At 55.5% G+C, this 24,797-nt stretch overlaps 1 protein-coding gene across 3 annotated transcripts; it reads right to left on the bottom strand.

Moving 5' to 3' along the window:
• Positions 1-6,065: 6,065 nt before the first annotated feature.
• On the bottom strand, positions 6,066-24,472 carry LOC144576470 (uncharacterized). Of its 3 annotated transcripts, XM_078373088.1 has the most exons (16): positions 24,384-24,472; positions 21,925-22,026; positions 21,573-21,636; positions 21,320-21,402; positions 19,484-19,523; positions 18,935-19,015; positions 18,626-18,733; positions 18,191-18,297; positions 16,836-16,884; positions 15,808-15,928; positions 15,024-15,118; positions 14,579-14,644; positions 14,013-14,112; positions 13,522-13,671; positions 12,364-12,629; positions 6,067-12,255 (listed from the first exon to the last, which is right to left on the bottom strand). In XM_078373088.1, the coding sequence occupies exons 3-16, from the start codon at positions 21,633-21,635 to the stop codon at positions 9,568-9,570; spliced, it is 4,017 nt and encodes a 1,338-aa protein (XP_078229214.1). In that variant the 5' UTR covers position 21,636; positions 21,925-22,026; positions 24,384-24,472; the 3' UTR covers positions 6,067-9,567. The 3 variants fall into 3 exon arrangements, with proteins under 3 accessions (XP_078229213.1, XP_035146115.3, XP_078229214.1); XM_078373087.1 differs by having other exon boundaries at positions 6,066-12,629; XM_035290224.3 differs by lacking the exon at positions 21,320-21,402 and having other exon boundaries at positions 6,066-12,629.
• Between the last annotated feature and the right edge of the window lie 325 nt (positions 24,473-24,797).

Below are 24,797 nucleotides of genomic sequence, written 5' to 3'. Positions count from 1 at the left end.
CTCCAGCCTGCTTGGGCAATGGGGTCCTGACAGCGCTCCTGTGTAGGCAATTGACCTGGTGGACCCTTCTCCCAGCACGGCCAGGTAGGCCCATGGGGATCTGGAGCAGAGGCTGATCCCTGAGAAGGAACTGGTGCACTTGGAGTCCAGACATCAGAAACTTGGTAGGATTAATTCTGGGAAGCTTCGCTGGCCCACCCCACTGGGTGAAAGTGTGGCCTGATCACCCATGGTGTGCCAAGGTCAGCACCTTGGTTTTGGTTCTGTTCGTGCATGTGTGTGTGTGTGTGTGTGTGTGTGTGTGTGTCCTGAGAGCCAGCAAAGAGTGGAATAGGGCCTGCTGAGCTGGCAGCTGGCACAGTGCAGGGGGGAATAGCTTACCTGCTGCCAGGGCAGTCGTAATGGAACACGCTGAGTTGGCACCTTGGTTTTGTTCTTGTGTGTGTGTGCCAATCTTTGCACTTTGGTTTTAATTTTGTGACTCTGTAAGCCAGTCATGGTGCCTTAAGCTTGTTTCTGTTTCTGACTTGGCTGGAGGGAGATGAGTAAGATGCAGAGTAAACCCACTCTGTTGGGAACTATGCTAAAGAATTTCTAGAAGGGATTTAGTGGAGATTATGATGCTACCATGACACCAAAAAAACTTAAAACTCTGTGTGAAGTACCCTGGCCAGCATTAGAGGCAGATTGGCCCACAGAAGGGAGCCTGAACAGATCCCTTGTCTCCAAAGTGTGGCACAAGGTTACAGGCAAGCCAGGGCACCTTGACCAATTTCTGTACATAGATTCTTGTTACAGTTAGTTTTAAACCCCTCACAGTGGTTAAGAGGCCAAGCAGCAGCAGCATTAGTAGCAAAGGGATAGGCAGTTAGGGAAGAATCTTGTTCCACCCACCAGAGGATGTAGCCTCCTAAGATCTTGGCTGACTCTGCTGACTCTGTACCAGAGGACCCTCTTCCAGTAACACCCCCTCCTTATATGGAGGAGAGGCTCCCTCTCCAGAGCCATAGATCTCGATACCTCTGCAAGATCTGAACCCTCCTAGATCACCCAGAGTAGAAAGAAAAGGAGCACAAAAAGTCACAAATATACAGAAAGTATCTCAAGCAGGGGCAAAATGAAAGTCCAACCTAGTTTTATAAAAGACTGTGTGAGGCCTGCTGCATGTATACTCCTTTTGACCCTGAGAACCCTGAGAATCAGCCCATGGTGAACTTAACTTGCATCACCGTGCAAATGATATTAGGAAAAAGATTCAAAAACAGAATGGGTGCACGGCCATGGGCACTGCACAGTTGTTGGGAGCACTTGGTGATGACCCAACCCAAGGCCCCTTTGTCCAGCAAGACAATAAATACAACTGGAGCAACTGAAGTTTCAAAAAAAAAAAAAGCTTTTTGCCTGCTACAGACCTGCTCAATGGGAGGCCATGAGATTGTACATCAGTTCTTGTACATGCTGGACTGCCATCTACCCCTCTTGGAAGAGACTTGCTGAGCAAACTGAGAGCTACTATCACTTTACTGATAAGAGCTGCCGTAGCTCAAACTGCCTGACAGGAATAATTACGGCTCTCACAGTCCCGAGGGAAGGGGAGTGGAGACTCTTCCTGACTGAACTGGGAGGAGAATTAACCTCTGCGCTGACCAAGCGATGGCCATGGGTCTGGGCAGAAGACAACCCCCCAGTGTTGGCAGTAAACCAAGCCCTGGTAGTTACTGAAGTAAAGCTGGGGGCATGACCATTTAAACAGAGGTGGTACCCAGTACCAAGAAAAGCCCTTGAGGGCATCCAGGTCCATATCAGACACCTAAAAGCCTATGGTATTATAGATCCCTGCCAGTCTCTTTGGAACATGCCTCTCCTGTCTGTCCCCAATCTGGGGACCAAGGACTATAAACTGGTACAGGATCTACGCTTGGTCAACCAGGCAACTGTGATGTTGTTCCCCATGGTGCCCAATCCCTATTCATTGCCAGGACTCCTGCCAGCTGAGGCCAGCCCTTTCACTTGCTTAGACTTAAAGATGCTTTCTTCAGTAACCAGTTAGCCCCTGAGAGCCAGAAACTGTTTGCCTTCCCATAAGAAAACCCGGAGTCAGGTGTAACAGCACAGTACACCTGGACTCGGCTTCCACAGGGATTCGAAAACTCCCCGACCGTCTTCTGAGAGGCATTGGCCCGGGACCTCCAGAGATTCCTCACCAAGGACCTAGTTTGTGGGCTGCTTCAGTATGTGAATGAGTTTTTGCCAGGACACCCGGTAGCAGCCAGATGTGCCCGGGGAACTAACTTGTTGCTCAGACATCTGGACACCTGTGAATACAATGTCTCCAAAGGGAAGGCCCAGGTTTGCCAGCAGCAGGTGTGCTGTCTGGGATTTATTATCCAGCAGGGGCAGTGAAGCCTAGGAATAAAAAAAAAACAAAAAAAAATATAAAAAAGCAGGTTATCAGTAACCTGCTGGTGCCTAAGAATCAAAGGCAGGTAGGAGAATTCTTGGGGAGTGGGATTCTTCAGACTGTGGATTCCTAACTTTGCAGTTTTGGCTAAACGCCTGTATGAAACCACAAAAGCGGGGCATGGAGAGCCATTTGAGTGGCACTCAGAGCAGCAGGGGAACCTTCTCACAGTTACAAGCAAAACCGATGACTGTCCCGGCTCTGGGACTGCTGGACTTGACAAATCAAGTCCATACAGTCCACATTATGCTGTATGTGTCTGAGAGAGAGAAAATGGCAGTGGGCATCCTGACCCAGACTGTGGGCCCATGGCCTTGACCAGTGGCATACTTGTCCAAACAACTGGATGGAGTTTCCAGGGAATGGCCCCCATGTCTACGAGCCTTAGCAGCCACTGCCCTACTGGCACAAGAGGCTGACAAGCTCACTTTGGGGCAGAATTTAAAGATAAAAGCCCCCCACACCATGGTCACCTTAATGAACATGAAGGGCCATCACTGGCTCACCAGTGCCCGCTTGACTAAGTACCAGCACCTACTGCGCAAAAATCTGTGCATCACCATAGATGTTTGTATCACCCTAAATCCAGCCACCTTACTCCTGGTGTCTCAGGACCTGGTAACACATAACTGCTTAAAGGTGCTGAACTCAGTTTATTTCAGTCAGCCGGATCTGTGGGATCAGCCATGGTCTCAGGCTGATTGGGAACTGTATGTGGACAGAAGCAGTTTCGTCAGCCCTCTAGGGGAAAGGTGTGCTGGATGTGTGGTGGTGACTCTGGACTCAACGCCAGAGGCCAAGCCATTACTTCAAAGCACCTCAGCACAGGGAGCAGAGTTAGTAGCCTTAACTTGTGCCTTCGAATTAAGTGAAGAAAAATCTGTTAACATTTTCACTGACTCACGGTATGTGTTCCTCACTGTCCACGTACATGGGGCACTGTCCAAGGAGATGGGCCTACTTAACTCTGGGGGCAAAGAAATAAAATACCAACAGGAAATTTTGCAGCTACTGAAAACAGTATGAAAGCCCCTGAAAGTGGCAGTCATACACTGCAGAGGACATCAGCAAACCTCTGCCACAGTCACCCAGGGAAATGCCTGTGCAGATGCGGAGGCCCAAAGGGTCACATCCATCCCATAACGGGCATCAGTCACAGCCCCCCTACTTGCCCCAGGCCCTAGACTTGCCAGTTTACTCAGAGGGAGAAAAAATTTCCTCCAAACTGAAGGTGGAAAGGTTAAAATAAAGGGAAGATGGATATGCCTGCCAGATGGATGGGTAGCAGTGCCACAGCTGTTACGACCTGTAGTGGTCTTAGCTGTCCATGAAACCTCCCACCTTGGTCAAGAAACCCTTGAAAAATTGTTAGGCTGGTGTTTTTACATATCTCATTTATCTGCGCTAGCAAAAACAGTAACACAATGGTGTGTAACATGCAGACAGCACAATGCCAGACAAGGACCTGTGGTCTCACCAGGAATCCAGCCTTATGGAAGTGCTCCTTTTAAAGACTTGCAAGCTTTTAAGGGATTTCACCAAGATGCCTAAGTGCAGAGGTAACCGGTATCTGCTGGTTCCGGTATGTCCTTACTCCAGGTGGGTAGAAGCCGACCCATCATGGACTGAGAAGGCCCATGAAGTGACTCGTGCTCTTTTAAGAGACACGGAGACACCGTCCCTGGATTTGGACTGCCTTTGCGGGTAGGCCCAGTAACGGGCCTGCATTCATAGCTGACCTGGTGCAGAGTACGGCAAGAATGCTAGCAATAAACCAGAAACTACATGCTGCCTGCCGGCCTCAGAGTTCAGGCAAAGTGGAGTGAATGAACCGAACTATAAAGAATAGTTTAGGGGAAGTGTGCCAGGAGTTGGGGTTAAAGTGGGTACAGGTCCTTCCTATGGTTTTGTTTAAAATTAGATGTACGCTTTCTAAAAACACTGGCTATTCCCCTTATAATATCCTGTATCACAGGCCTCCCCCCCCTTCTCTGAGGGCTTCCAGGGACTCCCCAGGAATTAGGGGAAACTATGATGGCAATTACAGGCTTTGGGAAAGGTGGCAGAGAAGGTGTCTAAATGGGTTAATGAAAGATGCTGTGCCAGCTTATTCTCCCCAGTTCACCCTTTCTCACCAGGTGACTGAGTTTGGATCAAGGACTGGAATGTGGTCCCCTACAACTGAGATGAAAAGGACCCCAAACTGTCATTCTGACAACTTCAACTGCCATGAAGGTCGAGGGAGTTCCTGTGTGGATCCATCACAGCCATGTGAAACGTGCAGCACCAGACACCTGGGAAGCAAAGCCAGATCTCCATAACCCATGTAAGATCACCTTAAGGAGAACCAAGACAACAAGCCCTGCTGTGTCACACCCTGGAAGCTGACTGGTCTATGCAGGGCCAAAGCATGAGGACTGCCTCTGTCGGATGGGTACTCCTTCTCTCTGGACTACGGACTTGTATCTTTGCTACCCCGGTAGATGTAAATCCCCCATCCAAGGATTGTTCACAGTGCATACATAAGGTTACTAAGGTAGAACAAAATGTTACCACAGTTCTCTTCTTCTACAGTTATAATGAATGCACCAGAACTCGCAAAGGAACTTATTTATATCATGCTACCCTATACTGAGTGTGCAGCCCAGGGAGCAACCAACCTGATGTGTGTTATACCCCATCTGAACCTACCATGTCCTCCATATTTGAAATAAGGCTAAAAACTGGTCCCTTCTTAGGGGACACAAGTGAAGTAATTACAAAAGCTAAAGGAGGGGTATGTGAAAATTCACCTTAACTACCCGTTGCCTGCAAATAGATGACCAGGGTCAGGTGGTTAAAAATACTGTAAGGGACATCAACAACACTGGCACATGTACCTGTACAGGCCTGGCACGGGTTTGACCCTGAATGAATGTTTGTGAATTGGTTTCCTACTATAGGAGGGCTCAAGACCATTATCATACGTGTGTTACTAATAATAGGGACATGCACATTGCTCCCCTGCTTAATGTCCTTGCTGCTGCAAGTGATAAAAGGATTTATTACTGCTGTGGTTCAAGAAAAAACGTTAGCACAGGCTTGTTACATGAACCACTACCAATCTGTCTCACCAAGAAAACCCCAACAGCGAGGCTGAAGGTAAGACTGAGAATTTTCACTAAAAAAAAAAAAAAAAAAAAGGTAAGTGAGATTCTCCAAGGGGGGTGAGAGGGGAGACCCCCCTCACCTCCTTCTATTTCACCTCCTCCCTTCCCCCCTTCCAGATGGAAAGGAGAGTGAAGAAGGAAAAAACTAAAATACCTAAGAGGGAGGCAAATAACTCCCTTTTTCATTCCCAGCGTCTCTGTGATCTGTTAACATACATTTGCAGCTCTTTCAAGGTTATCTCTGCCAGCTGGAGCCGGGCACTGGGTCACACCCCCACATCTCCATGGACCAGGCTCCCTCCTGCAAACATCTCTGCCAACAAACAGCTTGTTGGCTTTGTCTTGTCTCTGTAAGGCCCCCTTCCCCATGCCAGTCCCCATGCACCCTGCATATGAATTAGCAAATCAATGAACCCAAAAGATTGCAAGGTCAGACATCCATCAAATGGACAAGGACATGGTTCCATCTCAGTTTCCTCTTTAGTGTTGTAAGGCTATAAAAGGGGAGAGAAGCTGCAGCTCAGGGAGCTCGGTGAATGAGGCTGTAGCCCCCTGCAGCTCCCTGGATAAAAAGCCACTTCCTTCCTCAGTTTGGTGTTCGAGAGGTTTGTTCCTTGCTGCTCCTGCTTCAGTTTCATAGTGCATCCGACCACGAAGGGACCCCTTGGGTAACTCCAGACTCACTCACACCAGTGTATTAAAAATCGCCTGCATTTCTGAGAGGCTGGCTGTCCTTCTGGTGCTTCACAGGAAGACCTGGGCTTTCCCCCTTCGGATGCCCGAAGGAAGTGCTTTGTGGCCTCCCTCCAACCCCAGGCCCTTCCATGGGTCTGGGCTCCCTGGTGGGCACTGCAACCTCCCTGGACATTTTTCTCCTGCACTAGCACCACTGAAACATATAGACCTGAGTGCTGTTGTATTCTGGTTTAGTGTGTATCCTTTTCATTGTGTAAAATTGTTTCTTTTTTGACAATTCAAGTGACTGTTTGATTTACTATGTTCTTGAAAACAAAAATTGTAAGGAAAACGTTCCAATGACTGTGCTGTAGTTGGAGATTTTATTACCGACATATTTACACCTTCCTTTTCCCTCTGATTTTTGGGAGCTGTTCGACTCCTCCTCCTTTCCTAATAACTTGCAGTCTTTCCTATGTCACAACAAAGCTACATTTTCTTCTGAAAACTGGCAGGTTCTCCCTTCCTAACACAATCAGCCGAAGAGAGGGTGGTAGGAGGGAGAAGAGCAGCCAGGGCAGATCAGCCTGCATGGGGGCATCCCTGGTCCGAGTCAGTGGCCAGAGCTGCAGCTGGGCTTTGTGTCAAAGTCTTGCCTGGGTGTCAAGAAGGCCATGCCCTCACATTTTATCTCTTTCTGTGACTGGCCTGCTGCTGGTTGACCCCATTCCTCCTTTTTTTGGGCATAAAGGTGACATCTAGGATTCAGGACAGCCATTCCTTTATTCCTTGAACATGAAGGGATCCTTGCCAGGCTTGGATTGCAAGACCCAGGCTGTGGTATAGCAATGTGCATTTTGTACCAAGCTGTCTATGTGACTGGAGAGTTGCAAATGCAAAGAAATACTATAATCAGTGGAGAGAAAATGTGCACAGCTATTTTAGTGCATGGTTCTGTGACAAATCACAAGGTGGGAGTGGACCTCTTTGATGTCCTCTCCCAGTGGCCTCCATACTTCCCCTGCCCTCAATGGGTCAGGAATCTCCTTCCTGGCCTCATCTTTGACTCTGAAGCCTCTGAGTTCTGAATAGTTCTGCCCCCTCTTTTTTCAGATGCCTCTGTGGCAAACCTTTGTGGCAAGTTATTTGACTTTCTTCACATGGAAACACCAAGAACACCAGAGAGTGCCCGGGTTTCAGACTTAGTCCGGTGTCTTCACATTAAAGAGAAACATCGTTGTGTTCCCCTGGGGGAAGCTTCACTCTGCCTGGGTCCTAAGACCTTTTAACCAGGAAAGCTCCATTTCTCCAGGACAGGCATAGAAAACTTTGTGACTGAGAGATGAGATGCAATACTGAACATTGTCCACTTTCACACCTTGACTCTCAGACCTGTACCTTCTGGCCGTGAGGGAGTCAGCACCATCTACTGGTTTCCAGTAGAAAGGATAAAATTCAGTGTAACTGAGTGATCGTAAGCCCAGTGGCTTCCAGGCAGTGGGTGAGGTAGTGAGAACAGGTAGTTCCTTGGTCTGGGGTTACTGCTGCATGTCCCTTGCTGTGAATGAAGTGACCTGATCAAAAGCAATGCGATGTGGGCTGCTGTCGTGATGACAGGAAGGACAGGCAAGGCAAGTCTATATCCAGGTAGGAGATCCCTGCGGTGAAGGCCGATCTCAGCTCCCTCCAGTGTGGCATCCTACCCACAGGCAGCCAGCCGGTCGTCCTGGGAAACAGTGCCCTCCCAGGGATTGACAGCAAGTCGCTCATCAGCAGATGGGGCGCTTGGCAGTGGTGGTGGCTTGGTCAGCCTTGGTCAGGCCATGTGTAGCATGCTGAGCCTCTCATGTCCCATGCCTGTCTGATGGCCACTTTGTCCCCAACCTAATGTGGCGGCCAGGGAAAGGAGCTGACTCCATCCACTTGATGTGCCAATTTGCCCACCTCAAAAGCATCCTCTGTAGGGAATCTCTTTGGTGGAAACAATGGAAATGTGGATGAAACTACCTTCCCAGTCTGAGCTGCTGAGGCACCCCAACCCTCTGGGAAGCCTGGCTGGAAGGCGCTTGGCAGTGGTACCCCCTGTGGCTGCGGCGGTGGCTAGGCTTCAGGACAAGACTTTCAGGAGGAGAATGTTGTAGCAGGCAGGGCCTCGAAGCTTCCAGGTGGCATGTTGGCATAGCAGACCAGGGTGCTCGGTCGGCTGCGGGGCCAGGCTGCAGGGTGCTGACTGCCCGCACTGCAGCGATCACGTCAGGAAGAGGCAGCAGTGTTCACGGCTGTTGACCCCTGTACCAGCCACCCATAGAATCACTGCACAGGCTCAGCGCCTCTGGGCCGGCTTGCACAGGTTCTCTGATATGAATCCTCACAGCACCCAGGGCTCACAGTGCCCTGGTCCCCTGCATGGTCACCTGGGGGCCTGCAGTGCCCCTCTCCTTCTAGGACTCTGGCTGGAGCCAGGTCCCTCTGGGCTTGGACTTGGGCACTGGGCGAGGGGTTCTGATCCACAGGTGGAGTTAGAGGTCCCAGGGCATGCTGCTGGCTGGCTGGGGCTGCCAGAACCCCATGCTCAGCCTTCCCTCCAGAGGCCTTGATGGGGCCAAGTTCCCCATCGAGTCATTTTTCCCAAGGCCCAGAAGCCAAAAACATAAAATAGAAATAAAAGAGCTGTAGAAAACAAGGTCCAGCAGCCATCTGGGTCTTCGAGGCCGCTGGGCAGAGGCCCCTGGGCTCCTTCCATGCTGTGTTGTTTTTCTACCGAGGGGAGTCACATGCAGGGAAACTTTGTTGCTGGGGTTTCTCTTGAGGTGCCTCCTCTCTGTCATAAGCCCAGGCAGGATTAGTGTCAGGGTCCCACTGGGCTAGCTCGGTGGGGTCCGTCTTGTAGTTGCAGGGCTGTTCATGGGAGATGTAGAACTGACAGAGTCCCAGGATCTCTGTTCAAAATGGCAGGGCAGGAAACTCGGGTCCCTGATGAGAGGGTCTATGTGGAGGGGTGGCACGGAGCTCCTGGATGAGCATTTCCATGGAATGCAAAGCCTGACCTCGCCAGGGGACAGGCGGCCCTCACCTTGAGCCTCTGGGACCCTCACAGAGCAGCATGTGGGCTTGGGTCCTGGAGAAACCACCTCAGAGTCCCTGGAGCGTGTTTGAAATGGCAATTCAGAAAATGGGGGTCCCCAACAGTCACCACTGTGGAGCGGTGACACAGAGCTCCCGGACGAGCAACAGGATGAGTATTTGTGTGAAACGCAAAGCCTGCCAGGGGACAGGCAGCCCTCATCTTGAGCCTCTGGGCCCCCCCACAGGACAGTGTGTGGCCTTGGATGAGTATTTGTGTGAAACCCAAAGCCTGACCTCGCCAGGGGACAGTCGGCCCTCATCTTGAGCCTCTGGGCCGCCCACAGGACAGCGTGTGGCCTTGGATGAGGATTTGTGTGAAACCCAAAGCGTGACCTCGCCAGGGGACAGGCGGCCCTCATCTTGAGATTCTGGGACCCCCACCGGGCAGCGTGTGGCCTTGGATAAGGACTTGTGTGAAACCCAAAGCCTGACTTCGCCAGGGGACAGTCGGCCCTCATCTTGAGCCTCTGGGATTTCCACCGGGCAGCGTGTGGCCTTGGATGAGGATTTGTTGGAAACCCAAAGCCTGACCTCGCCAGGGGACAGTCGGCCCTCATCTTGAGCCTCTGGGATTTCCACCGGGCAGCGTGTGGCCTTGGATGAGGATTTGTTGGAAACCCAAAGCCTGACCTCGCCAGGGGACAGGCGGCCCTCATCTTGAGCCTCTGGGCCGCCCACAAGACAGCGTGTGGCCTTGGATGAGGATTTGTGTGAATCCCAAAGCCTGACCTCGCCAGGGGACAGGCAGCCCTCATCTTCAGCCTCTGGGACCCCCACAGGGCAGCGTGTGGTCTTGGATGAGGATTTCTGTGAATCCCAAAGCCTGACCTCGCCAGGGGACAGGCGGCCCTCATCTTCAGCCTCTGGGACCCCCACAGGGCAGCGTGTGGTCTTGGGTCTTGGAGAAGCCACCGCAGAGTCCCTGGAGCCATGTTTGTAATGGCAGGGCAGGGAACGGAGGACCCTGATGGGCGGGTCTGCATGGAGTGGTGGCAGAGAGCTCCCGGATGAGCTACTGGATGAGGATGTGTCTGAATCCCAAAGCCTGACCTCGCCAGGGGACAGGCAGCCCTCATCTTCAGCCTCTGGGATCCCCACAGGGCAGCGTGTGGCCTTGGATGAGGATTTGTGTGAATCCCAAAGCCTGACCTCGCCAGGGGACAGGCGGCCCTCATCTTCAGCCTCTGGGACCCCCACAGGGCAGCGTGTGGTCTTGGGTCCTGGAGAAGCCACTGCAGATTCTCTGGAGCCATGTTTGTAATGGCAGGGCAGGGAACGGAGGACCCTGATGGGCGGGTCTGCATGGAGTGGTGGCAGAGAGCTCCCGGATGAGCTACTGGATGAGGATGTGTCTGAATCCCAAAGCCTGACCTTGCCAGGGGACAGGCAGCCCTCATCTTCAGCCTCTGGGATCCCCACAGGGCAGTGTGTGGCCTTGGATGAGGATTTGTGTGAATCCCAAAGCCTGACCTCGCAAGGGGACAGGCGGCCCTCATCTTCAGCCTCTGGGACCCCCACAGGGCAGCGTGTGGTCTTGGGTCCTGGAGAAGCCACAGCAGATTCCCTGGAGCCATGTTTGTAATGGCAGGGCAGGGAACGGAGGACCCTGATGGGCGGGTCTGCATGGAGTGGTGGCAGAGAGCTCCCGGATGAGCTACTGGATGAGGATGTGTCTGAATCCCAAAGTCTGACCTCGCCAGGGGACAGGTGGCCCTCATCTTCAGCCTCTGGGACCCCCACAGGGCAGCGTGTGGTCTTGGATGAGGATTTGTATGAATCCCAAAGCCTGACCTCGCCAGGGGACAGGCGGCCCTCATCTTCAGCCTCTGGGACCCCCACAGGGCAGCGTGTGGTCTTGGATGAGGATTTGTATGAATCCCAAAGCCTGACCTCGCCAGGGGACAGGCGGCCCTCATCTTCAGCCTCTGGGACCCCCACAGGGCAGTGTGTGGTCTTGGATGAGGATTTGTATGAATCCCAAAGCCTGACCTCACCAGGGGCCAGGCGGCCCTCTTCTTCAGCCTCTGGGACCCACACAGGGCAGCGTGTGGTCTTGGGTCCTGGAGAAGCCACCGCAGAGTCCCTGGAGCCATGTTTGTAATGGCAGGGCAGAAAACGGAGGACCCTGATGGGCGGGTCTGCATGGAGTGGTGGCAGAGAGCTCCCGGATGAGCTACTGGATGAGGATGTGTCTGAATCCCAAAGCCTGACCTCGCCAGGGGACAGGCGGCCCTCATCTTCAGCCTCTGGGACCCCCACAGGGCAGCGTGTGGCCTTGGATGAGGATTTGTGTGAATCCCAAAGCCTGACCTCGCCAGGGGACAGGCGGCCCACTTCTTCAGCCTCTGGGACCCCCACAGGGCAGCGTGTGGTCTTGGGTCTTGGAGAAGCCACCGCAGAGTCCCTGGAGCCATGTTTGTAATGGCAGGGCAGGGAACGGAGGACCCTGATGGGCGGGTCTGCATGGAGTGGTGGCAGAGAGCTCCCAGATGAGCTACTGGATGAGGATGTGTCTGAATCCCAAAGCCTGACCTCGCCAGGGGACAGGCGGTTCTCATCTTCAGCCTCTAGGATTCCCACAGGGCAGCGTGTGTTCTTGGGTCCTGGAGAAGCCACCTCAGAGTCTCTGGAGCCGTGTTTGAAATGGCAGCGCAGGAAATGGGGGCCCCCAACTGTCATATCTCTGTGGTGCGGTGACACAGGGCTCCTGGATGTGCATTTCCATGGAATGTAAAGTCTGCCCTTTCTGGGGGACAGGTGGCCCTCATCTTGATCCTTTGCGACCTCCAGAGGGTGGCCTCTGGCCCTGGGTCCTGAAGAATTTTCCACAGAGTCCCTGGAACCCTGTTTGAAATGAAAGCACACAAAACTGGGGTGCCCGACGATCGCGTCTGCGTGGAGCGGTGGCACAGAGCTCCTGGACATGCGTTTCCATGGAATGCAAAGCCTTACCTTGCCGGAGGGCAGATGGTTCTTCTCTTCAGTCTCTGAGCTGGCTCTGTGTTCTTGGGGAGCCCCCTCATCCTGAGGGGCCTCAATCTGGGCCTTAGGGACAGCCCTGTCAGGTGAGGCTGCGGGAGGACAAGGCCTTTGTCGCAGGGGGTCTGATGGCATGAGCTTTTGGAGCTGAGCTGGTGGGGTGGGGAGGGTCTGTCTGTCCTCCTCACAGCGGGGCCCAATGCCAGAGGACACACCCGAGGACTCTTCCTTGAGCTTGGCTGGAAAAAGAAACAGAAGTAGTCGGCATCTTCACCGGGCCCATCTGTTCTCTTCAGGGCTACACCCCACAAGCCTGGGTCTCTGGAATCCTCAGTGTCCATGTGTGGCCTCCTGGTCTGACACTGAGGACACCCCTGCAGGCAGCTGATTTCAGGGTGAGGGCTGTGTACAGTCTGTGGTGGGGGACCTTTCTAGGAACCTCAGGTCACTCCTGGAATGGCCCCCAGGTTTCTGGGTGGCTCAGGGCTTCCTGCCTCACACCCTCACCTCAGGGCTGCTCGGCAGCCGCGATTTAGAACACAGGTGGAAGGGACCTGCACTGTCACAGAGCCTTCTTGCCACGTCACATGGGGGCCTGTCTCCACAGAGCATGAGAAGGCCCCAGGCACGGGTTCCCCTCTGCCCTCCAGGCCCTCCACGCCATGCTGGGGCTGGACTGATCCCACGCCCGGCTGAACTCTTGGTTCTGGCTCTGGGTCAGGGCTTCCCCCGAATGCCGTCTGCCCAAATCCTGATTCTCTCGTCCCCCTGTCTTGTTATCTTGACATCCTTGGAGGGGCACTCAAGAATGGGGGGTCCCTGCTGCTTGGAGGTAGGGGTGGGGGCTTCCACAGTGGGGTCTGACTGCCCCGGTTTCCCTCAGGGCCCTTTAAGTGGGAGAGGGGAGCAACGTGGAAAGTGTGGGAGGGGTGTTGGGGGGTCCTGCCCACAGCCCCTGCCTGCCCGCACAGCATGTCCAGCACATGTGCGCTCAGCACCTGCCCTGAGGACCAGCAGACCCGTTTGAGGTGCAGGAGGAAGGCCAGGTAGTAGGACTGGTGGGGCCAGGGCACTCCCCACCATTGACTGCCCAGAGGGTGACTCAAGAGGGGATCTGGTGCTGGAGCCCACCTGGGGGTGGCAGGTCCCAGTGTGTTCTTGTGAGTTTCTTCATGGATGCTAGAAGGTTCCTGAGGACGGCATTGTCCTCCAGGGCCCAGCTCTGAGAGAGCTGCTCCTGAAACTCCGGGATGGTGTTCCAGGAAAGCTTCATGAGGAGCTCTAGGGACAGGGGGGCATCAGGCCACGAGGGTTCCCTGGGAAGGGTCAGTGCCCACACCCTGTTTCTACCAGGCCCACCTCCCACTGGGTATTGCCGGGTCCTTTTGGGCCACCCGAGGTCGAGCTGTGCACAGGAGGCCAGGGAAGGCCGTGCAGGGAAGTGCTCATCACACTCCTGACTTTCCTCTGGGTCACGTTGGGGCCCAGTGTCATCATGCCTTGCCTAGCCCCAGGCCAGACCCCCAACCCGATGGGGCAGGCAGTGTAAGGACAGTTCCCTCAGGCCAGCCGGGGTCTGTCCCGCGTGTTCCTTCACACACCCTTGGGCACACGTGACTTACTCCTGTGTATTTTGAATGATGCATGCACCATGGCCGTCAGTACCCGCTGGCCCTCCAGGATGAGCACATCCCACAGTCGCAGGGTGAGCCCTAAGGATTTCTGTGGGGACAGCAGGTTTGAGAGGACTTGGCCTTTCCAGGCTGGGGTTGGTGGCCTGAGCACGGCCCATTAGGGTTTCAGTCCCCTGGAGTGGGGGGGACCCCTCTCCGTGGGATGAGACCCCCCCCATGAGGTTGGGTCAGACAGAGTCCTACAGCTCCTCATGGGGGACTCTTCAGGGCTGTGGCTTCTGGAATGAGGGGCTTTCTGAGGACTTGGGACTTCCTTCCCAAGTTGGGTCCTGACCCAGTCTGCTCATGAGGCTGGGCCTGAGCCCTGGTCTCTGTTGTGAGATGCCCCCTCTCAGGCAGGGCCTGGTTTGTGTGCCCTGCAGGGACCTGCCTTTGCCTTCTGCAGGCTGGGGGTGAGCCAGGTCCTCCTGGGAAAGCCAGACCCCTGGGCTGAGGGAGCCGGACACTGCAGGGCAGGAGGGTCCCTTGGCTGGGTTCTCCCTGTGCCTCCTTACCCCGTCAACAAAACACCCGAAGAGCCTCATCAGCATGGAATCCTCAATGCACAGCCTTTCCTTGCCCTGAAGAAAGGAGCAGAGGTGCTCAGGGCCCCCTGGGTTTCCCTGAAATCCTCCCACTTCCAGGCCCTTCTGGAGACTTTTTCCCAAGGGACAGAACCCAGGGCGGTGGCCAGGGCTCCAACACCTGCCCCATGTATGGACGCCCAGTGGACACACTTCCCTCAGCCCTGCTCAGCTTCAGCTTGGCCCTGGTCCCAGCGCCTCTGCCTCCACCAGGGCAGAAAAAGGAAACCCAACTCTGAACCCATGGAGAATGCCCATCCCAGGTCAGGCCGCGGCTGGGACTTGGCCTCTTGCCAGCCCCATGAGGCGCTCGAGCCTCCCCTGGCCCATGGGACCCAGGGCCTCTGGGGAGGAGCCGAGGGCATCATTCACTCACCAGGTGTCTCATGGTCTTGGGGAAGTACTTGTGCAACATCTGCTTTTGGCACGTTAGGAGCTCCTGCAGCAGGGCTTTATTTGGGCTGTAGAATGCTGAGAAGGCCCCAACCCATTACCCTGTCAGAGCCCATTCCCAAGAAGTGGAGGCTTGAGCTCGAAACGTGGGGCAGGGAGGGGGACCCTGGACCCTGAGGCCTCCCTCCCTCCCATCATGGTGACCCCTCAGACCTGGATAGGTGTGGGCTAGTTGGAGGTGCTGCCCAGTGGCATCCTCGATCCAGGTGCCAGGAGGGCAGGCCTGCGTTTGACACCAAGAGGCAGGTGCCAGCAGGGAGAACAGGGTGGGAGCTCGGGGCTATGTGAGCATCTCTTGGATGTGAGGTCAGGCTGGGGGACACGTGATGGGCAGACACAGCCATCTTGGCCTTGTTGGCCCATCCATGGGGAGGGAAGGTGGCTGGGAGCACAGCCAGCTAAGAGGCAGGAGGACACTCAGGAAGTTGAGCGGCACCTGCACAAAGTCAAGGCTGGCTTCGGTGAAAGAGGGCGACCAGGAAGAGGTATCGATGCCCTCTGCTGTTGGGGATGAAAGGCGTCTGACCTGACATGAGGGGGTCCCTGCCCAGACCCAGGCTGCTGAGGGACCTCAGCAGGGACATCCTGGAGTCTCCAAATGAGCTGGGATACAAGGAAATTACCTTGCCTGGAAGTCAAGATCACCAGCCAGAGTGGCCGTCCCCTGGCATGGCTGTGTAAGGCACTGGGGACAGATGTCCACCTACCTTGCAGGAAGTGCCTTTTACTGTCCAGTAGTTGGGTCAGAGCCCAGAACGCATCTTCCTCTGGCAGATAGAGGAGGAGGATTGCGGTGATGTGGCTCAGGTCCCTGTGGTAGCACATCTCCTGCAAGAGCCAGAGTCACTGTAGAAGGATGTCACCCGGGAGGGTTTGCATCACCAAAGATGGCAGAGGTCCTCAGGGACATCTGCCTCAGGCCACAGGGGATTTGAGGTGTAGCCTCTGCACTCCTCCCCTGACCCATGAGGACAGAGCAGGTCAAACACAACTCAGTGGACAAGGAGCCTGGGGGGACCCCTGCTGTGAGCATTCAAGCTCACATGGCCCAAAAGGGCACAGGCAGGGACTGTTCATGCCCCTCCCCTGGGACAGGCGTGGGGCAGGACCTATGAACTGCACGCACCATGAGGGCAGACGGCGGGGCGCTGACCCCCACACAAAGGTCCCGCAACAACAGCCCAGGGGCTGCCTGCCGGGCACAGGAGGGTGGATGGGTCCAGACCCCATGTGGGCAGCCCGTGGAGTCAGCTCAGCGGCTCTCCCTGCCTGGAATGGTCTGGAAAGTGGGGGCCGAGCAGGAGCAGCCACCTGGGTGACCCCCTCCCCTATCTGCTGTGCTCCTATGGGGTTTGGGCAAAGGGGAAATTGTATCCGTTCCAGGTTTCCAGTGAACAAGAGGCTTCCTCAGGATGCAGACTCATTTCATGACAAGAGCCTGGCCCATCAGGCACCTCGGCAACTTGTCAAACCTGTCTCCTGTGAGGGCCATCCTGTGTGGGACCCAGCCAAGCTCCCAAGCTTTGGGGCAACACCAGGAGGGGAAGGTCATTTCTTCATCTGAGACATCTGGGCCTCAACCCTTTTCTGCCAGCAGTGAGCTTGAGTCCCGCCTACTACGTTCTGGTGGGTGACGAACACTGAAATTTCAAGAAGTGGGGACACCCCCGAGAGAAACCCATGCCTGTGAATATGGGAATATGGCCCAGGAATATCGCTGCCCGGGAATACTCACAGGGTTATATGCAGAGTAGGCCACGAGAATGTCACATAATTCCTGCTGACTGGAAAAGAGGGAAAAGAGAGTTTTGCTTGTTTTGTTCGGCTTCTGTCAGTTTCATTTTGTCTACAAACCCGGACCACAAACACAATTCTGGGTTTGGATGATCCCCCAAATAAGCAGGGAGCTCTTCAGGACACCTGAGTTTTTAGGAATTGTTTCGATAAAATTCACATTCCTCGCAATGCAAATATCACAGGTGTGATCAGTGATCATTTTCACTCTGGTTGATCTTTTTCTTCCCCCCTTTCTGGGTTTGCACACATGGAAGTCCAGTCTTTGGGATGTACAGTTCCGTGGCTCTGAACTAATGTGCAGGGCCTCTCGTCCACCACTCAGCCCCACCTGGAGCAGCTCCTTCATCCTCCAAGTCCCCAGCATGTCCCTTTGCAGCCGACCTCTCCGGGCTCCATCAGCCCCTGGCCATCCTGACCTGCTCTCTGTCTCTATGATTTGCCTTTTTCCTGGTCTGTGAATTGGATTTCTGCAGTGGTAGCCTGTTGGGTCTGGCTTCATTCCCTCAGCAAGATGCATCTACAATCCACCCATGTTCCTGTGGGCATCAGGGGTTCATTCCTTTTCCTCACTGAGTTGTCTGTCTGAAGAGCAGAATCCCCTTCCTCCCCAGTTCCTGTGTTGAAGATCATCTCGGTAGCCTCCAGGTGTGAGTGACAATCAATCAAGCAATGAACGTGGCATGCGGGTTTTACTTGCACGTCAGTTTCAAATCAGCGTGGTCAATATCTGTGACACTTCGGGGTTGTGTGGTACGAAGCTACTGAGCTTTGTAAGCTGTGGCCTATCTGACTTCTAAAGTGGCTGTGCCCTGTCCCATTCCCACAAGTCTTAGATGGGATTCCCACCAGTTTCTGGGGCCCAGCATCTTCCCTGGTACTTTGGGCTGTTAGTGTTGCCCAGGAAGGCTCCTGAACCATGGCATCCTGCTACCTTCCCATGGGTCCCTACCCTGGGCACTTGAGGGTCATGGAGAGCACTTTTCACTGTTCTGCATACATACATACATATATATGTATGTATATATATATATATATATATTTTGCTTTTTCCTTTTGCTGCCTTTCATCTCCTTGGGAACCACCTGGATTCTAGCCCCACGCCTCCCAGCCTGGACCAGGGCTTAGAGCCCCAGAGGTGCTCAGTCCATGGTGCTGGCTGCTCCCTGGGGCTGGAGAGCCCTTGGTGGCTCTGTCACCCCTCCTGGGTGACCCTGGCCTCTGCCCTGGGGAAGCCCTCATTCCTCTGGATCGCTCCATCTTCCCTGGCACCCCTGCAGCCCCCATAGGTCTTACTTGACCCGAAGTCCTTCTGTGAACATCTTGTCCCAGAGATTGTACTTGACATCTAGCTTGATGCGGCGGATGATCCTGGGGGAACTCTTGCTCTTCTCCTTCATGACCTGTAGGGAAGGACCAAGAGGAGGAAGCAGCCTCAGAACAGACAAAAGACTGCCTGCCCCAAACAGCAGCCATCCCACAGTCAGCACTTCTGGAAGGAAAGGAGGAAGGTTTCCTTCTGCAGAAAGCTCTTTTTGCCTTGTTTCTGAAGCCAGGGAGGGTCAGCAGAGCCCAGCACACCTGTGGTGCGTGAGTGTCCGTCCTGGATGTGCGTCTGACCTGAACCCCCACCCCCAACCCGGGCTCCACGTTCCCTCCAGCTTGGGTCCCGGGCGCCTGCCACGGTCTGGCCTCTTTGTCCTGCCCGGGCTGAGTCTGGGAGGGCCTTACCCTGTATTTCCCAGGGTTTTCAGTCTTGATTTGGTCAACATCAAGCAGGAGTGCCCATGCCTGACCTCGTACTGCTTGGGGAATTCCTTTGTATACTATGTGGGAGAGCTACAGACAGAAGAAACTTCCAGTGAGACAGGACACGGGGCGGCTCCAGCGAGGAAAGCTGGCGAACAGGCCCGCTGTCCTGTAGTGAGGATGGGTTGCCACCCACCCACTGAGAGGCAGGTGGTGCCAGGTCACAGCCATGGGTGCCTGTCTCCTGGCTCTGCAGCAATCAGTCATGGGGCCACTCCCTCCCCATGGTACCTTCTTGGTGTTTTTATATTTCGGCCAGCTTTTAAACACCTTGACCCAGTTCTTGATGCATATTGTATCCTGACTTCTTTGCTGTAAAATGAGGCATGATGGAGTTAGCTGAGCTGTCAGGGGCCTGGCAGCGGCCTGTGGATGCTGGGTCCTGGGCTTTGGGGCCCTGAAGGGACCCAATGGGAAGGAGCCAGGAAAGGGCAGACCCCAGGGGCGGAGACCCTCTGAACTAACTGCAGCTAGAAGTGTGGACTGGTGACGCCAGGACACACCATCTTCAGGACACAGACGCCCTGAGTTTTGGTCAGCCCCAGGCTTCAGCTCGGGACTTGTGCAAACAGGTGGTTGACTCTGAGCCAGGACTGCAGTTTGCATTTTGGTGAAACCCTCATGGGAACAGAGTTCAGCAGGAATGGCTGCCCCTCCTCCCATTGATAGCCGTGGCCCACTCACCACCACCTGGGCCTGTGGGCCATCCCCGCTGCCTCACTGACCACCTGATTCCCTGTCCTTGGACCAGTGTCCCACACAGCAGTCCCAGGCTCTTACCTTCACCTCCGGAATACGCACAGGGAGCAGCTCTGTCTCACTGTAAGGCAACGCAGGCAGAGCTGAGATCCTGCCCAGGCCAGGAGCCATCCCCCTCCCAGAGAGGGCCCCAGGGAAGGACCAGCCCATCCCTATCCACCCTAAGTCTCAGTCTGGAAGAAGGTACACGGAAGGAAGGCAAGAGCCTCCCTGCGGAGCTGATGCCCACGAGCCGCCAGGACCCTAGAGAAGAGGGAGCTTGATGCTGGCCTGGCAGGGGCCACCTGGGGCCAGTGGGGTGCCTCCGGCTACACAATGGGGCTGCCCCTCCTGGGCTGGAGGCAACACCCTCTGTGGGAACTGAGCAAGTCCAGTCCTGAGACAGGATGGCTGCCGCCCAGGGTGGGTGGCTGAGCCCTGACGGACAGCAGTGCCTTGTGAGTGACCACATCACCCGCCAGAGTCCAGGGAGCCTGGCCTGAGAGCTTCCCAGGGCCCTGAGGATGCACCTGGAGCCCGTCTCACAAGACACTCCCCACAGGCCTTGCAGGGTCTGATCTCCCAGCATGCACCTGCCTCTGCCTGCACCCTGGCCGCTGACCCTGCCTCTTCCCCATCTTCCCCCATCCTGCCCTGCCCAGAGACTATGACCCTCACTCAAGCCACAGTGGCCTTTCTGTGACCCTTGTCCTGTCGGAACCTCTGAGTGAGACCTCCCTGATATGTCCACACCCAGGTCTCGGCCACTCTCTTACTGGACTGCCAGTGAGACATTCAGGGCAATAGGGTGAGCATGGGCCCTGCAGTTAGTGGGTATGCCCCACCACCCTGCCTCCAGCCTCAGCTGGCTCTCAGGGTCTGACGTTCAGTCCTCAGCCTCCTCCCAGCCACTGCAAAAACAAGGACATGGGGTGCCTGGCTGTCCTCCCCCTATGGTCCTGCCTGCCCTGACTTTGCCCCCCCATCCACCCTCTGCAGTGCTGAGTGAGCCAGCGGGAAGCAGGGTCTCTGGAGGGCCATGCAGAGCCTTGGGGACTGACTGAGTCCCCCACCTGAGGGGTCCCAGGTGAGCTGCTGTTCTGTGCCAACCCCATCTGTTGTCCTCCCCGGACTATCAGCTCCACACTGGGCCGGCTTGGTTCAGGTGCTTCCCAGAAGTGGCAGGTCTCACAGGCTCACTCTGCTCCCTTCCCCCAGGCTCCTCCCTCTCTTGATCCTGTGAGTCCTGAGGGGCCGGCTCCAGGCTGGTCTCTGCTTCCCAGGCCCAGAGCCCTTCCCAGCACCACTCTGGGGCCTTCAGCTGCATGCTTTGTTGTCCCCCAAGCCTCAGTGAGAAACCCAGGCCAGAGCCCTGCTCTTCTTCTTCACAACCTTCCATGGCCAGGGCCAAGACCCTCAGTGTACCCATGCCCCTTTTGATGGCTTAGCCCCCTGAGCTCTCAGAGATCTGCTGTACAACTACGCACAGGGCAGGCCAGGTGCCCCTTTCCCCATGGCCACAACCCTCAGATCTCACCTGAGCAGGCCTCAAGGGAACAGGCCCAGACCCTCAGGCTGCCCTGTCCTCTCCTGCTTGCTTGGAGACCACAGTGCTGAGAGCCCAAGGACCTGTCCTAGTCCCCTCTCTGTCCCCACCCACTGTCCTGAGCTCCCTAGATGTGCCACGAGGCTGTGCCAACAACCCTGACCATGGGCTGGACCTGCAGGAGAGCCTGGGAGGAGTTCTGACCCTGGAGAGGAAGTTGGTCCGAGCCGGGGAGACATGTCCTGCTTCAGAGGGGCTTTTCTAAAAACAAAACCCATCGCTGAGGTTGGGGTCGGTGGCAAGGGGTGGGGTGAGGTGGGCAAAGGACTCACTGCATAATCTCAAGGTGCTTGGTGTCTTTTTCATTATCAACAGCCCCATGCCCCACGCCCACTGCTGTGCCAGCTCGGTGTACCTGAAATCCAGAGGTGGCCAGGGTAGGGGGGCAAGGTGAGGGTTATTCAGCCCAGTGATATGAGCAGTCCCTCCCTGCCTTGTGACCTTAGGAAGCCCAGGACCCTCTGACCAGGGCAGAGAAGGAGAGGTGAGCCCCTGCCTCCCTTGAGGGAGCGGCCCGACCTGTACCTGGCAGATGATGTTTCCTTGTCCCTGGCCGGGCAGCATATCCAGGGCCTCATCCACCTCCATCCTGCAAGACAAAGTCATCCAAGGTTCTGCTGCAGCCGAGAGCTCCAGAGAACACCCCAACCTTTCCCACTAGACTCCCAGACGCATTCCACTACCCCTTCCAGATGACAGGGGCCAGAAAGAGTGGCCCCACCCCTGACTCAATCTCTGGAGTTCTTGCCTCCAACCAGTGGTGGGCTCCTTCCTGCGGACTTGAGCACACGGGGACCTGAACAGAGAGGCCCATTGTCCCCAAGCACCCCAAGGCAGACACGCACCGGCCCCAGCAGGACAAACGGCGTCTACTTACTGAGGGTGAAACGCCTATGATGGGCTGTTCTGGGCACCCGGAGACAGGAGGGGCCAGGAATCCTCCGGGGATTTTTCAGGGACCAGGAATATACTCAGTTTTCTGTAGGAAGCAAGACATCTGGTGACTGCTCTGTTCTACTCCAATGGTCACTCACTCTGGCCAGTGAAGCTGCTTCAGGAACACCACCAGCCAAGCACTTTGGTCTGGGGAAATGATGATCTATTGACTCCACAGCAGCCTCTGTGCTCGTGAAGACCCTGTCTCAGATGAAGGGATGGCAGACTCCACAATTCCTAGCTGTCATGACAAGAGGGACAGACAGAGAGAATGGGACACGGTGGGAGGGTTCCAGTCCCTAAGCCCCTTTGACCAGAAGGTACGATTGTCACCCTCCAGACAGCCCTCCAGGGAGCCTTCATTTTCCACAACTGCCTGAGGGCAGAGCACGCCCCACCCCACTCCTAGACGAAGGACCCCGTGTGTCCAGTGGGTCCCACAGCAACCATCAGTGACCACACCTGAAGTCTGAGTTGGTGAGACCTCCTCCTGTGGAAACCCAGCTTAGGGCACAGACTTGGAGCAAGAATCACACCCTCCACCCCACCCACACTCTGTCACAGTGACTCTTCCAGGACCAGACTCTGCCTCACTGGAGTGCAGAACTCCAGGAAGATTTGGAATCTAGGGCAGGGGGGCCACAGAGGTCAGAGCTCAAGTCCAGCATGGCAAAGGGTAGGGCTGAGAGTATGGCCCAGGTCACACCTGGGTCTCTGGGCTAGTCACCACCTCTCTGACTCTCACATCTCACCTGTGGAATGGGTACATCTGGGGACAGCACCCACACCACAGAGTCGCTATGAGGACAAGGGAGAGGATGGTCCACCCAGTCAGTGCAGAATGTGCACCCGGTGAGTGCTCAGGGATGGCTCTCCTTGGCATCTGCCCAGAGGTCACTCACCTGAGTCTACTGAGGCAGTTGTCTCTCTCACTTAGAAAAGTCGTTTATGCACAGAACCAGACACCTGTGTGTGTTTTGTGTCCAAGTGCCGCACAACACACAGCTGGGAGGGTGGGCAGGTGGGAGGTCCCTCGGCACCAGTGACATTGTGAGGTCATGACACTCATCACAATGGTTCCATTGCTCAGGCCCAGAGGGCTCAGAGTCAGTGGCCTCCAGCCCCCAAGGTGCCAAAATGTGTTTGTGTGATGTGTTTGTGCAGATGAGCCTGCAGTTCCTGTGGGTGAACATGCGTGTACGTGAGTAGCTTCTCTGGCCAGGCCTAGCTGTCCCACTGACATGGGCACCCAAGTTCTCATCAATTCCTCATCAGTGTCACCTTCCCTTGGGGCCTGTGGCCAGCATCAGAGCATCCATGGCCTTCCCCAACCTCAGAGCTCCCCACCCGGGGCAGTCCTGAAGATGCAAATGGGGGTTAGTGGGTAGAGGGCACAGGGCAGGCCCCCTCATTAGGGGGAACTCAGCTAGACTGTAACATGCTAGGTGTGAGTGGCAGGGTCAGACTCCACACACCTTCTCACCTCCTCTTCCCGGTAGCCTTGCGGGCTGCCATGACTCATTTCTGCTATGGATGGAGGCAAGGATGTTCTAAGGACACACCCTGTGCCTGAGGTCACCCAGCAAGTATCTGGCCAGACCCCTGCTGGCCTGGCTTTCACTGTTTTCCCGGTGACCAGGCCTTCTGACTAGGTCCTTGCTGATCAGGCCCCTGATGACCAGGCTCCAACTGACCATGTCTCCACTGACCGGGTTTTCACTGACTAAGCCCCAATGGCCAAGCCTCTGCTGACCAGACCCCTGATGACCAATTCCCCACTGACCACGTCCAAGCGACCAGGCCTTCCTGACCAGGTCCCCACTGCCCAGGCCCAGAGCAGCGGTGCTCAACGTCCCCTTCCGCAATTGCCCACAGGCAGACCGCTGCCAACCCTGGGCCCAGACAAGGGACCCCATGCGTCCCACAATGACCATCGGTGACTGCACACGAAGTCTGAGTTGGTGAGACCTCCTCTTGCGGGGACCCAGCTTACGGCACAGACTTGGACCGAGCACCAGCCCCTCCACCCCACCCATAGGAGCTCTATCCCAGTGGCTCTTCCAGGGCCAGACTCTGCCCCATCACGGGCTGAACCCAGACAGAAGACAGATTTGGGATCTAGGGTAGGGAGATCACAGAAGTCAGGGCTCGCACAGGGCAGGGCTGAGAGTCACATCTAGGTCCCTTGGCCAGTCACTGCCTCTCTGACCCTAGGCATCTCACTCACCTGTGATATGGGTACATTCGGGGACAGCACCCACCCCACAGAGTCTACCAGGTCGGTGTAGAACAGGCACCTGGTAAGTGCTCAGGGATGACCCTGCCCAGAGGCCAGGACTGCTTACCAGGTAGCGACTGTCCCCAGGTCAGCAGGGAGGGAACAGAGCCTGTCATACTCACCCAAGTCTACTGAGTCAGCTGTGTCACTTAGAAAACTGTTTCTGCAGACTCAGACACCTCTATGTCTTGTCTCCAAGAGCTCCAGACACAGAGATGGGAGGGGGGCAGGTGGGTGAGTGCTCAGCACCAGTGTCATTGTGATGTCATGACATCCATCACAAGGGGCCCCTGCCTAGGTCAGCAGGGCCCAGAGTCAGCACCCTCCATCCCCCGAAGTGTTCACATGCTTGTGTGCAGCGTTTGTGTATGTCAGCATGCATGTGTTATGTGGGTGAACAAGTGTGCATGGGTGTGTCACTGCTCTGGCTGGGCCTGGCTGCCCCACTCATATGAGCACCCAGGACACTGGGTCACCCTTGCCACTGTCTCCCACCTTGGGATCCATAGCCACCATCAGAGTATCCCCATCCAGGG

Source organism: Callithrix jacchus, chromosome 5 (assembly GCF_049354715.1).
Source record: "Callithrix jacchus isolate 240 chromosome 5, calJac240_pri, whole genome shotgun sequence".
Classification (NCBI taxonomy): Eukaryota; Metazoa; Chordata; class Mammalia; order Primates; family Cebidae; genus Callithrix; species Callithrix jacchus.
The sequence above is the reverse complement of the archived record's forward strand: the minus strand, read 5'-3'. Positions and strand labels throughout refer to the sequence as shown.